Source organism: Bombyx mori, chromosome 23 (genome assembly GCF_030269925.1).
Source record: "Bombyx mori chromosome 23, ASM3026992v2".
Classification (NCBI taxonomy): Eukaryota; Metazoa; Arthropoda; class Insecta; order Lepidoptera; family Bombycidae; genus Bombyx; species Bombyx mori.
This window is the reverse complement of record NC_085129.1, coordinates 21,337,271-21,351,181: the sequence shown is the minus strand read 5'-3', so window position 1 is coordinate 21,351,181 and position 13,911 is coordinate 21,337,271. Positions and strand designations below refer to the sequence as shown.

Sequence of the window (13,911 nt, the reverse complement as noted above, 5' to 3'; positions counted from 1 at the left end):
TGTCTGTGGCGTTGATTTGTAAATTAAAAATGGCGTCGTTTATCCGACCAAATGAGTGAAAAAGATATTTTTTAATTGTTTTCTTACTAAAAAAACTATTTATGTTTACAAAAAACTGAAATAGTACAAAATTTGTGTGCTTAAAACATATTTATAAGTGTGCAGCGCGTCTATATTTTGTTTTATTAGTATTAAAAGTGTAATGTGGTTAGTGTTGTTAAAAGTTTATAACATTGAGTTTTACATGATTCCTGAACAAGTTTCATTAGTAAGATGCTGCCCACAGTGGAGGAGATAAGGGGTTATGATTTTTTAGACCCCGAAAATGTAGATAAATGGAGAGGAATATTCGTAAACCCACTTAAAAAGGTTAGCATTTTTATTTTGTAATTAACACGAATTCCTCTGAAAAATTAACAAAATAATAATTAAAAGTGAACAAATTTAGCTCCCGTAAGCACTCTCCAGACTAGTATTACTAAGTTACTGTAAAAGAAAAAATATATACTATTTTGCGTCATTTTTTGTTTATTAAAATGTTTTGCTTTTGTTACTGAAACTTCATAATGTGCTGTCAAATTAGATTATGCGCTATCAGTACAAATACTAAAAACAATTTTAAATGTAATTTATTTAAGTATTTTAGTAAAAATTTGTAAAAAAAATAATTTAAAAAATATACCTAATGTTTATTGATTATTAAAATTAAAATATTATGAATATACAAGAATAAACTAAATTTTATGCAAATTGTTTTTGTAGAAACATAATTGTAGGACTGTTTCCATTTAAAAAGGTTTACTTATGAAGAGGCCTCCTTTGATATAATATGTTAAGAACAATATTGTAATAATAAAACATGTGAGAAGGTTAAGTTTTAATACGTGACTTAAAAATGCTTAATGACCATGTATAATGAGCAGATGAGAAGATCCTTATGTTAAGCAGCTGTACTGTATTCTCACAGAAATATGAATCCTTGAATGAAATTTGAGATATGTTACATTTGAAGTTAGACTGGAATCTAAGATTACTCATCACCAGTGGAAGATAGATGATGATAATAACTTAAAGGTCTCATAAAATGCTCTACCACAAGTAAAAAATAAACTTTTATTGCTTATCATTACATGTATATTAGTGAACCACATTTGAGGTATAGAAGCAATTTCTGGCTGCTTTGTATTAAAAACTGACTTGGACCTAAAAGTTAATTCCAATGACACCTGGTCAGGACCAAATTCTGTCTCAGTCAGCTTTGTGAACACCTACACCTCACCTGAAAGCAATAGGTCTTATCATTTACCTTGGTATTGGGGATTAAAAAAAAAGTAATATTAGGATGCTGAGTTTCTTTTTCTAGTTCTTAGGATTGGTGTGAATTAATTAGTGTTGTAGACAATGTTGTCATTCAACAAGTATAGCATTGAATTTGTGTTTTCAGGTTTTAGAACAAGTGCATCCATCATTGAGTGCTGAAGAGAGTGCCCTAGAGTATGTGGAATCATTATGCCTGAGATTACTCTCTACGCTGTGTGCAGCACCGACACCTAGAACTGTACAGGTAACTTTTGTGACATTACAGACCTTTAGAAGGCTTGTGGAGAGTACATAACAGTAGGCAGCAGCTTGGCTCTGCCTTTGGCATTGCTGAAGTCCATGGGTGACAGTAACCACTCACCATCAGATGGGTCGTATGCTAGTCTGCCTACAACGGCAGTAATTAAATAAAGAGACATAATGATAGATATATTCTATTTAGGTTGTGTGAGTCAAAGATACCATAATCTAGTTGTACTGAAATGCTATCATTAAGAACTCTTTTTGAATCTTGTTTGAATAATATTGTAATATTTATTGATTTTATTGAAATGATTTTATTAAAATGAAAAGAAATAAAAACCTGTCCATTTGAGTCTCATTGGTTGATGCAAGAAATTAATTGAATGTTATAAGTTGTATAAACACTCTCATGACTTTTGGGAAGAAAGGAATATTTTGAAAACTCTACACATCCGGCTCATATATAAAAAAAAGGTAGTAAGATTACTTACTATATATGTATACCATGTATTTAAAACAGTTCAAAAATTCTTTAAATTTTATTGTTTTGATTTATAATACAATTGAGTTGTAAATCAAATGAAAAATCACCAGGATGTGGAAGACCGTGTGGCTAGAACATTCCCGACACCTTTGGACAAATGGGCTCCAGCTGACGCTCGGGATGCAGCCACTAATAAGCGACGGAGACCATTGCTTCCACATGACAGATTACACAACATGTTGCATAAGGTATATTCATATTTATGACATATATATAGTATATATGTTGAATTATCACAGTAATACTGGTTGAAAATAAAAACAAAATTAATATTACTGATTATGTAACTACAAATATTTTGGCTTTGTAGAAAATCAATCCAAATTCTGTTTTTTACTGTGGTAATAAAACTGCTTAGTCTGAATTTAGAACATAAGTTCTCCTGTTTGTTTAGAAATTGTGACTTTTAATTATATATTTTCTTTACAGGAAGTGTTCCAATACAAAATTGACAGTTCAGTGTCAGTGTTCATGACTGCCATATTAGAATATGTTAGTGTCGACATACTAAAGTTGGCCGGAAATTTTGTTAAGAAAATGTCACAGAAGTCTGGTTATGATACTATAACCTGCCAGGACATAAAGACAGCCATGTGTGCTGATAAGGTAAGACATAAGACAGTTTCACCAGTATGATGCACGGAGGAGAGAGTAATTGCAATAAATCGAAATTATACTGTCACAATGTGGGTGACATCATTCACTTTATATAATTTATGGTTTCTGGTAACTCGTTCGGTAGAGTCTGAGCTCATATTATTGTCTGCTAAGTACAGCTAGTATAGATTGTAAAATGTAAAATTTAATTTTAAATATGCACATCTATATCTACAAACATATTTAATAATCTTTTAATCAACAGGTTTTAATGGATATGTTTTATCAAGAGACAGAATTGACAGTGGTGGAGAATTCCACTAGCACAGACAGGAGGGGCCGGAGGGGATCCCTCTCTTATGCAGAGCTGGTCCGAGACCTCATGACTGACGAGAAGCACTTCCTAAGGGACTTGCATCTCATAATAAGGGTCTTCAAAGAAGAGCTAGATAAAATACTGGATGGAGATACGAGGGTGGGTTTTACATAAAAATCTCTGATTAAATTTATAAAATAACTGCTTGAAGATGAGTAAACCTAGTATTGAGCAGTAATGGCACTCCATTTAATTAATGATGGTGCTGTTTTTAATATCACAGATTCACGTATGGAAAAACTAATCAAAGGACAATGCCCAAAAGTGGGCCAACTTTATGTCAAAACTATTTGTACTTGAAAAACTATGCCTTATTTTTTCACGTTGTTTAGTTTATGTATCAACATTTCTTTCAACCTGGCATTGTTTTACAAAAAAATAAATTACTTATTTGATAACATCCCAAAACTGAGTGCCATCGTTTTTAAATTCGCCAACAGGCAAAGGGCTTAGCCCATAAAGCCTTATAGTAAACCTTTAAGCTGCCAAACGAAAGAGTTGTCTGTGACTTGAACAACAACAAAAAATAGCTAATGGTTATAATTCACAGATTTTTTTGTTTATTTTTGTTCAATTCAATATTCATATATTGTAATAATAACTATTACTTAAAACCATGAATTATTTAATATTTTTAGATATTATTGATTCCATTAGTAAAAATCTCAATGGCCTACCATTACTCTATTCTTATTATATATGATCAGAGAGTTTTGGCTGCAACCCGAGTGAAGTTTTATTTTAATGTTTTTTTAATAGTTTATTGTGATGTATAATATATAAATTTGGGTGTTGTTTTGTGTATTAAACGTCAATAATCGTTCACGATTATTGAGGCATTGGAATAAAACTGTGGCTAACATAGCAGTGACTGTTTTTTTTTTTTTCAAGATAAAAGGTTTGCGGAAATTCACGCTCACTCAATTTGCTATTCATAGAGTTGACGTCAAAACTCCCAAAAAGCAATAAAAAGAGATACACCAGCTTTTTATTGAAAAAAAATATAACTACGACAGACTAAGCTGTATAGGCTACGCTCTTTGCCTGCTTATTGGCGAATTTAAAAACAACAACAACAATATCGTTGCCGGCTTCCGTATTTTCATTTTATTATTATTATGAGGATATAATAATAATAAAATGTACGTAAGGGCTTATTTCTAGCAACATTAACCACAATTAACTTATTTAATACTGTAAATAATGATGAGAGCGATTATTGATTTCGAAGAAAACAATTAACAACTTAATTTTAGCTGCAGAAAAAAACAGATTTCTCTTAAACCTGGGTGAGAATATAAAAAAAGTTTTCTGAATATGAAACAATATTTCTTTGTCTATCAAATTAAGTTAAAACCATCATGACCCGACAACTTTTTTAGGGGCCCAAAGGCCCTAAGAAAATGGGCATTGTCCTTTATTTGTATTTAGTATTTTTTTCTCTCTAAGCACCTGTCATTTTTGTGCGTACTGTGGCATTGGCAAAATCAATGCCGAAGGTGTTGTAGCCAAAATTCTTTATAACAAAAAAAAAGTGTGCGTGTACTTATGTACGCGCGTAAGAAGTTATACTTTATTTTTATAAAATTTATTTCTTTTTCTTTTTATTTAAATTTTAATGAATTTGAAAAAAAAATCGATTAAACAACATCCTCAAACACGCATATTGGACATCCCTTTTCTTGACATTGTATAAATTCTGTAATTCTCGGTACGGTTCGGAAAGTTCACCTGCGGCTATATTCAGACTCGCCAAGTTACGTCGGTCGTATTGTAATGAGCGATTTAGTGGGCAACTTCATTCTGTTAATTTTGTGTCACGGTGCGCGCGCATCGTAAAATTTCACTCTCATCAAATTTTCATAACGCGCCTAAAGAAGTATAACTTAATAATGTGATGATTTGACTTGAGGTACAAAGCTGACATAAGAGTAGCTAATATGTTACCGGGCTCTGAGCGCGGGTGAAGATTGGACGTCAGGTGTGAGAGTGCAGGTGGGGAGCTAATATATTGGATTTGTATGTTTATTCTCTTGGATGTTTTTTTCAGACTCTGTCCCTGATTTTTGGCAATATAGTGGACATCTACGAACTGACTGTCACTTTACTGGGAAATTTGGAGGACGCCATGGAGATGTCAGAGGACTCTCCTTCACCATATATTGGAAGTTGTTTTGAAGGTAATATGGGATTATGTGTGATGAATATATGGTTGTTGAGATATGATTGGCCTCCTAGTGGACATTCAGTACTCTAGTTCATACTTATTCATGTTTCAATCAAATATTCCCCCTAGTGAGTAGAAGGGTATACTCCGAGTCTGCACAGATGGTTATCATCATCCTGTGTCTTGTTTTCGGAAATGCCTTTTTAATTGGGTCCTTTTTTATTTCTAATATATATAAACGATTTACCTAGTTTTATTGAGTCCCGACACGAGGTCGTATTATTCGCAGATGATACATCTTTATTATTTAAAATTAAACGACAATTACAAGTCTATGACGAAGTGAATGATGCGATTTCGTGTGTGGTTCATTGGTTCCGTATCAATAACCTATTATTGAATAGTAAGAAAACTAAATGTATTAAATTTACTTTAAAATGTATTAAACCATCTTTAAATGTGAGACAAGTGGATAGTGATGTAATTGTTTCTGAGGAATCATTGGAGCTTGTTGAGTCAACCGTATTTCTTGGTATAACAGTGGACTCCAAACTGCAATGGGGACCTCATATTCATAAATTGGCGAGTAAGCTCAGCTCTGCAGCATACGCAGTAAAAAAAATTAGAATGTTAACAAACGCGGACACGGCTCGTTTAGTTTACTTTAGTTACTTCCACAGTGTCATGTCCTATGGCATTTTGCTATGGGGCAATGCGGCCGATGTAGAAACGATATTTATTCTGCAGAAAAGAGCTATACGCGCTATTTATAACATGCACTCAAGGGAATCCCTGAGGTAGAAATTTAAAGAAATTAAAGTTCTCACTATGCCATCCCAGTACATTTTTGAAAATTTGATGTATGTTCGTAAACATATTGAGGAGTTTCCTAAAAAGTCGGACATACATAATAGAAATACTAGGAACAAACACAAGCTTGTTGTGCCGATGAGTAGGTTACATAAGATACGATATTCATTCGGGTGTTTGTCTGTGCGCCTGTACAACAAAATCCCACAAGATGTTCAGAACCTACATATACATAGGTTTAAGAAAACTGTTAAAGAACATCTGTGCAATAAAGCTTAGTATAAAGTCAATGATTATCTAGAAGATTGCACAAAGTGGGAATGAGTTGCTCGCTCCGGGCATTTCAATATTGTAGTAATTGTTACGTTATAATACTCATTGTAAAAAACTCATATTAAAAAAAATAATGTAATATTAAAAAAATAATAAATAATAATTTCTTATTAAAAAAAAAAAAACATGCCCGCTGAGTTTCTTGCCAATTCTTCTCAGGACGGAGGCTAGTTCTTGTGAATTGGCGGTAGTTCTTTTGACGTTCAACAAGTATGTACTTTCATTTATGTTGAATAAAAATTTTTTGATTTGATTTGATTTGATTTGATTTGAATTATCCTTCGACAACAGTTCTGCAGCCTCTAGTAAACGAGCGACAGAAATAACACATAATGTGACATTTCAGAATTAGCTGAAGTGGAAGAGTTTCGTGCGTACGTCCGATACGCCAACATCGTCACCAGGAAGGAGTCCAGGGAGGCCTTGCAGAACATCGTGGACGATCCGATCGTGAGTACACACTGGGGAGTGCGGCTCCGTGGACAGTTGGACTGTCGACCTGCTGTATGTCAGCAGAATGAAATCTGCCTGCAACCATTTTACCTGAGACTTCTTGTAAATTTCAGTTATCGGAAGGTCTCAAGACAGCCGGGCAGGGTTTCCTGCTGGCCACGAAGTACTACCTGCCCCGGTTGCTGCTGGCCCCCGTCGGACACGTGTTCCTGTACCACAAATACGTGCTCGCCCTGCTGCACGCCGCGCCCACGGTCGACGACCGGGAGAGCTTTAAACAGGTACCCTCACTCGGAAATTTAGTCGGATGATACAGACGAGGAGAGGTCCGTGGAAAGAAACTCTCAAAGAATTACTGGAGATCAATCACTCGGAATCAGAATTAATCTCTTGGAGACAATTTGTTACAGTTATTTGGTTATTAGAAATTGAGCTGAAACCTATTAGATCTGTTGAATGTGAAATACTTGCTCTGAAGTGGTCGAGTGGTCTGAGCCTTGCCCTCTCAATCCTAAGGTTCAATCTGCTTTGTACGAAATTTGCTCAAAGATTGGAGTGTAGATTTTTATATCCTTTTATTTAATGATACCTGCTAAAATAGTTTCACGAATATCTATGATTTTCTAGTGTAACTTGACAGTTCGCTGAATGGCAACCACACGCGCGCCACCTGTCGCATCTGGACAACAACTGCTAAGACTAAAGCCAAACAGATAAACTTTCATTTGTATTGGATCCATTATAATCTGTAATGTTGAAATCACAGACCAGCCTCTCTTGGATATGGCTCTGTTGTCCTGAAGTGTTAGATCTTTTAATTGTCACCGGAGACGATTGGTCTTTTCAGGTGTTCTGTTTAAATATTAACAAACGTTTCTCTCCGGTATCGGTCATTGAAAGATACCTCAGTGAGGAGTGTGTGCTTATCCAACAGGTATTATAATGTTATTTAATTGCAATTTCAGGTTCAGTGCAATTTAGATCCGATCAAGAAATTACTAGATAAAGCATTGGGGAACGGACCGAAAATGTAAGTTATAGTTTTACTACAACTATTACTGGTGTTCACCGACACTCTTTGTTGACTGGAGGAGTCCTTACAATTGTTTCCTCGTTCTAATGGAGGTTCTTCCACTACCAACACCTCGAAAGGTCCTGAGAACCTTTTGCATACAAAGGAAACCGAGTTCTTTATTTCTTAGTCATCCAAGACATTGATCGCTGTGCAGGGACGGTACCCTGCGGATGGCGAGCAGGTCGCGCCGACAGCAAGCCATCGAGAAGTGCAACGAGCTGGCGCGGGTCGTGGACAACTGGGACAACCGGGACATCGGACAGTGCTGTAACGAATTCATCCGGGGTAAGTGCCCTGGCGGACCGGAGAAACATACTACTTGTTTCGAACTGCTCTGGGGTAGACCGGTGATATATAAAATAAAAGAGCGGACTGTATTATTTGGTAAGTTTATAAAAAGAGTAAAACAAGATAAAAACAAGTAAGTGTCGCGGGCGGCGTTGCTGCACGGAGTGACGAAGCCGGTGTCAATCCGCTACCCCGCGCCGCTGTCCTCCTCCCGGCGCCCGCGCCGCGCGATCGTCGATGTCCGTGCATCGACACTACTAATCATTCCTTCGTTCTTTCATTCACTTTCCACCGACATTCGTTCTTTACAGAATAAAGAAGTAAATAATATTTTTTGTTAATTTGGTAATAACTATGGATAACTAACTCTTGAAATTAAACTAAAAAGTTTATTGAATTGAATTCACTTTTACAAAACTGCCACTGGAAACACTTGCAACATAGAAAACATATTGACCTATACTATATAATTTCATTGTACCATACTTAAAGTGCAGCGTCTGTTCTCACAAGAAAAAATATATTCCTTATGCTTAACTTTTCTTTAGTTTTTATGACAAAATTCAACATGATTCACTTTAAAATGGCTGATGTTTACTGAGTCCCCAAGGGACGCCCCCGTTACTCTTCTCTTACACCGCTTATCGTATTGCAGAAGACATACTGTCGAAGATAGGGCCCGGCAAGAAGGTGGCCGAGCGGAGGGCCTACCTGTTCGACGGGCTGCTGCTGCTGTGCAAGCCCGCCACCAGCCTGGTCAGTCTCCATCCTGCATCCGGTAGCTCTCTGTCGCACCTCGCTATGTACCACTGACCGCTGGGCGACCTGACCGTGCAGGTGACGGTGAACAGCGGGGGCGGCGCCGGCGGGGTGGGCGCCGTGCAGCTCAAGCTCAAGGAGAAGCTGCACATCCGGAAGCTGGAGATCGTGGACCGGCCCGACACGGACGAGGCGCGACACCTGCTGGAGCTGTCCCCGCGCGTGGGCGGCCCCGTGGTGCTGGCGTGCGCGTCGGCGCCCGACAAGCGGAACTGGATGTGCGACCTCGTCATGCTCAACACCAAGCCCATGCTGGACCGGTTCCTCGAGAGCATCCTGTCGGAGCTGGAGCGGCGGCACCCGCTGCGGCTGCCCCCGCCGCGCCTGTACCGGTTCGCGGAGGCCGACGCGCCGCACAACATCCTGCTGGAGCAGCCGCCCGTGCGCCGCCCCGCGCTCGTGCCGCTCGTCAAGGGCGCCACGCTGCTCAAGCTGGTGGAGCGCCTCACGTACCACGTGTACGCCGACCTGGCGCTCGTGCGCACCTTCCTCACCACCTACCGCTCCTTCTGCGAGCCCCGCGAGCTGCTGGCGCTGCTCATCGAGCGGTTCCGCATCCCCGAGCCCGCCGACGTCTACGACAAGCCGCCCCCAGGTACCCACTACACTACACTGAACACATCGATCTGACTGTCCTCAGTTTAAACTTGCCAACAAACTTCACTCAATGTCTAACACGCATGCTTCATGTTATTGGTACATTTGTGGTGAGCCAGTAGGTTTGGCAAATGGCGTGTCGTACATTTACCAAGGATGCCAGGGAACCCAAGCCCGCGTCCAGCGGATGCTCTATATATAACTAACAGCATATATTTTGTTAACGCAAGCGCCAAGGACGAAAGTGAAGAAGGACGTTAGTCCTAGCGCGACGCTGCTAGACCTCGATATAGGTAACGTATACATCCACACTCTCCCCTAACATTCACGGTTATAAACAATAAATCCAGTAAAACTTATGATTGCTCCAATAGATAGAACGTAGTGTGGTATTAAAACAAATCTTAATAGAATGGAACAAGAATCAGAGAGAAAGAATAAATGTATATGAAGTTGTAGTAGATGTAGTGTGATATTGTCCTAATTTAAAGAAAGATAGTCCCATCTCTATGCACTGTCTGTTGGAACATTTGTCCAAAACCTACTTTTTTACCTTTTGGATTACTTTCATTAACACCAATAATCTATATATATATAATTATTCTTATATATTATTGTGATATCGTTTTCAACATTAAAATCCATAAAGAAGTAGTTGGGTATTAAATGTATTAATGATGTCCTACCCTCCAAACCCATTGTGCTGTACGTTGCAAGCTGGATGATGTTTTGAAGTAATTATTTATTAGTGCTATTCTGTATTTTCAATTATATAAAAAATATTTTGTTTCGAAGTCAGTGTATGCTGTATGCTGGAAATCTGCTCGCCGAGATGTTTGTGAGCTCGTTTGCTAAATTTGAAACAAAAACTTACTAGAGGGTAGACAGAAAAGAATACGCAGTGAATAATGACGTTGATTGCACAATTCGCAGCGGAGAGCATAGAGAGCGTGGCCAGCAGCGACGCCGAGAAGCTCAGCAAGAACACCGTGAGGGAAGACTGGAAGAGGTACAGGAAGGAGTTCCAGCAGCCCGTCAAGTTTAGGTGAGTTCTTGCTGTCTCGTGTCCTCCGGGGCCGCAGACCAGCTCGGTGATCGCTGACCCCAGCGGTGTACTCTTGTTGCAGGGTTATTAACGTTATTAGACACTGGGTGGATCAACACTTTTATGATTTCGAAAGAGATCCCGAGCTTTTGGACGAGCTCCGAGAGTTCCTGGAGTCCGTCGACGGGAAACCCATGAGGAAGTGGGTCCAGAGCGTGCTCAAGACCTTGCAGAGGAAGGTACGTCTGAACCTCTAGGAATACTCGCAGTCGATATGTTTTACTTTACTAATGTCCTTTGAACCAGCAGTCAATGTAACGCGAGGGTCAATGGCCCCAAGCTGTCTGGATTACACTGCGTGCTTACGAAATATTCATTTATTAAAATGATGATAGATAGCTTAGTTGTAAGGAGAGTGTAGAGCGTGCGTGTGTTGTGACGGTAGAGCCAGCCGGCGGAGGGCGAGGGCGCGGTGTCGCACGTGTTCGCCCGGGCGCCCCCCGCCGTGCTGCGCGCGGGGCGGGCAGAGTGTAGAGCGAGCGTGTGTTGTGACGGTAGAGCCAGCCGGCGGAGGGCGAGGGCGCGGTGTCGCACGTGTTCGCCCGGGCGCCCCCCGCCGTGCTGCGCGCGGGGCGGGCAGAGTGTAGAGCGAGCGTGTGTTGTGACGGTAGAGCCAGCCGGCGGAGGGCGAGGGCGCGGTGTCGCACGTGTTCGCCCGGGCGCCCCCCGCCGTGCTGCGCGCGGGGCGGGCAGAGTGTAGAGCGAGCGTGTGTTGTGACGGTAGAGCCAGCCGGCGGAGGGCGAGGGCGCGGTGTCGCACGTGTTCGCCCGGGCGCCCCCCGCCGTGCTGCGCGCGGGGCGGGCAGAGTGTAGAGCGAGCGTGTGTTGTGACGGTAGAGCCAGCCGGCGGAGGGCGAGGGCGCGGTGTCGCACGTGTTCGCCCGGGCGCCCCCCGCCGTGCTGCGCGCGGGGCGGGCAGAGTGTAGAGCGAGCGTGTGTTGTGACGGTAGAGCCAGCCGGCGGAGGGCGAGGGCGCGGTGTCGCACGTGTTCGCCCGGGCGCCCCCCGCCGTGCTGCGCGCGGGGCGGGCAGAGTGTAGAGCGAGCGTGTGTTGTGACGGTAGAGCCATCCGGCGGAGGGCGAGGGCGCGGTGTCGCACGTGTTCGCCCGGGCGCCCCCCGCCGTGCTGCGCGCGGGGCGGGCAGAGTGTAGAGCGAGCGTGTGTTGTGACGGTAGAGCCAGCCGGCGGAGGGCGAGGGCGCGGTGTCGCACGTGTTCGCCCGGGCGCCCCCCGCCGTGCTGCGCGCGGGGCGGGCAGAGTGTAGAGCGAGCGTGTGTTGTGACGGTAGAGCCAGCCGGCGGAGGGCGAGGGCGCGGTGTCGCACGTGTTCGCCCGGGCGCCCCCCGCCGTGCTGCGCGCGGGGCGGGCAGAGTGTAGAGCGAGCGTGTGTTGTGACGGTAGAGCCAGCCGGCGGAGGGCGAGGGCGCGGTGTCGCACGTGTTCGCCCGGGCGCCCCCCGCCGTGCTGCGCGCGGGGCGGGCAGAGTGTAGAGCGAGCGTGTGTTGTGACGGTAGAGCCAGCCGGCGGAGGGCGAGGGCGCGGTGTCGCACGTGTTCGCCCGGGCGCCCCCCGCCGTGCTGCGCGCGGGGCGGGCAGAGTGTAGAGCGAGCGTGTGTTGTGACGGTAGAGCCAGCCGGCGGAGGGCGAGGGCGCGGTGTCGCACGTGTTCGCCCGGGCGCCCCCCGCCGTGCTGCGCGCGGGGCGGGCAGAGTGTAGAGCGAGCGTGTGTTGTGACGGTAGAGCCAGCCGGCGGAGGGCGAGGGCGCGGTGTCGCACGTGTTCGCCCGGGCGCCCCCCGCCGTGCTGCGCGCGGGGCGGGCAGAGTGTAGAGCGAGCGTGTGTTGTGACGGTAGAGCCATCCGGCGGAGGGCGAGGGCGCGGTGTCGCACGTGTTCGCCCGGGCGCCCCCCGCCGTGCTGCGCGCGGGGCGGGCAGAGTGTAGAGCGAGCGTGTGTTGTGACGGTAGAGCCAGCCGGCGGAGGGCGAGGGCGCGGTGTCGCACGTGTTCGCCCGGGCGCCCCCCGCCGTGCTGCGCGCGGGGCGGGCAGAGTGTAGAGCGAGCGTGTGTTGTGACGGTAGAGCCAGCCGGCGGAGGGCGAGGGCGCGGTGTCGCACGTGTTCGCCCGGGCGCCCCCCGCCGTGCTGCGCGCGGGGCGGGCAGAGTGTAGAGCGAGCGTGTGTTGTGACGGTAGAGCCAGCCGGCGGAGGGCGAGGGCGCGGTGTCGCACGTGTTCGCCCGGGCGCCCCCCGCCGTGCTGCGCGCGGGGCGGGCAGAGTGTAGAGCGAGCGTGTGTTGTGACGGTAGAGCCAGCCGGCGGAGGGCGAGGGCGCGGTGTCGCACGTGTTCGCTCGGGCGCCCCCCGCCGTGCTGCGCGCGGAGCGGGCAGAGTGTAGAGCGAGCGTGTGTTGTGACGGTAGAGCCAGCCGGCGGAGGGCGAGGGCGCGGTGTCGCACGTGTTGGACCGGGCGCCCCCCGCCGTGCTGCGCGCGGGGCGGGCAGAGTGTAGAGCGAGCGTGTGTTGTGACGGTAGAGCCAGCCGGCGGAGGGCGAGGGCGCGGTGTCGCACGTGTTCGCCCGGGCGCCCCCCGCCGTGCTGCGCGCGGGGCGGGCAGAGTGTAGAGCGAGCGTGTGTTGTGACGGTAGAGCCAGCCGGCGGAGGGCGAGGGCGCGGTGTCGCACGTGTTCGCCCGGGCGCCCCCCGCCGTGCTGCGCGCGGGGCGGGCAGAGTGTAGAGCGAGCGTGTGTTGTGACGGTAGAGTCAGCCGGCGGAGGGCGAGGGCGCGGTGTCGCACGTGTTGGACCGGGCGCCCCCCGCCGTGCTGCGCGCGGGGCGGGCAGAGTGTAGAGCGAGCGTGTGTTGTGACGGTAGAGCCAGCCGGCGGAGGGCGAGGGCGCGGTGTCGCACGTGTTCGCCCGGGCGCCCCCCGCCGTGCTGCGCGCGGGGCGGGCAGAGTGTAGAGCGAGCGTGTGTTGTGACGGTAGAGACAGCCGGCGGAGGGCGAGGGCGCGGTGTCGCACGTGTTGGACCGGGCGCCCCCCGCCGTGCTGCGCGCGGGGCGGGCAGAGTGTAGAGCGAGCGTGTGTTGTGACGGTAGAGCCAGCCGGCGGAGGGCGAGGGCGTGGTGTCGCACGTGTTGGACCGGGCGCCCCCCGCCGTGCTGCGCGCGGGGCGGGCAGAGTGT

At 46.1% G+C, this 13,911-nt stretch overlaps 1 protein-coding gene across 1 annotated transcript in view; it reads left to right on the top strand.

Annotated features, from left to right (window-relative positions):
* LOC101736570 (protein son of sevenless) overlaps positions 1-13,911 on the top strand; it is a 35,930-nt gene continuing 22,019 nt past the window's right edge. The window contains exons 1-14 of the mRNA XM_038019470.2: positions 1-369; positions 1,445-1,564; positions 2,158-2,295; positions 2,537-2,713; positions 2,970-3,179; positions 5,131-5,260; positions 6,737-6,840; positions 6,957-7,124; positions 7,809-7,873; positions 8,073-8,203; positions 8,862-8,962; positions 9,044-9,620; positions 10,556-10,667; positions 10,750-10,906. Of these exons, the coding sequence (XP_037875398.1) occupies positions 274-369; positions 1,445-1,564; positions 2,158-2,295; positions 2,537-2,713; positions 2,970-3,179; positions 5,131-5,260; positions 6,737-6,840; positions 6,957-7,124; positions 7,809-7,873; positions 8,073-8,203; positions 8,862-8,962; positions 9,044-9,620; positions 10,556-10,667; positions 10,750-10,906 (2,286 nt within the window). The 5' untranslated portion in view covers positions 1-273. The remainder of the gene's footprint in view (positions 370-1,444; positions 1,565-2,157; positions 2,296-2,536; positions 2,714-2,969; positions 3,180-5,130; positions 5,261-6,736; positions 6,841-6,956; positions 7,125-7,808; positions 7,874-8,072; positions 8,204-8,861; positions 8,963-9,043; positions 9,621-10,555; positions 10,668-10,749; positions 10,907-13,911) is intronic.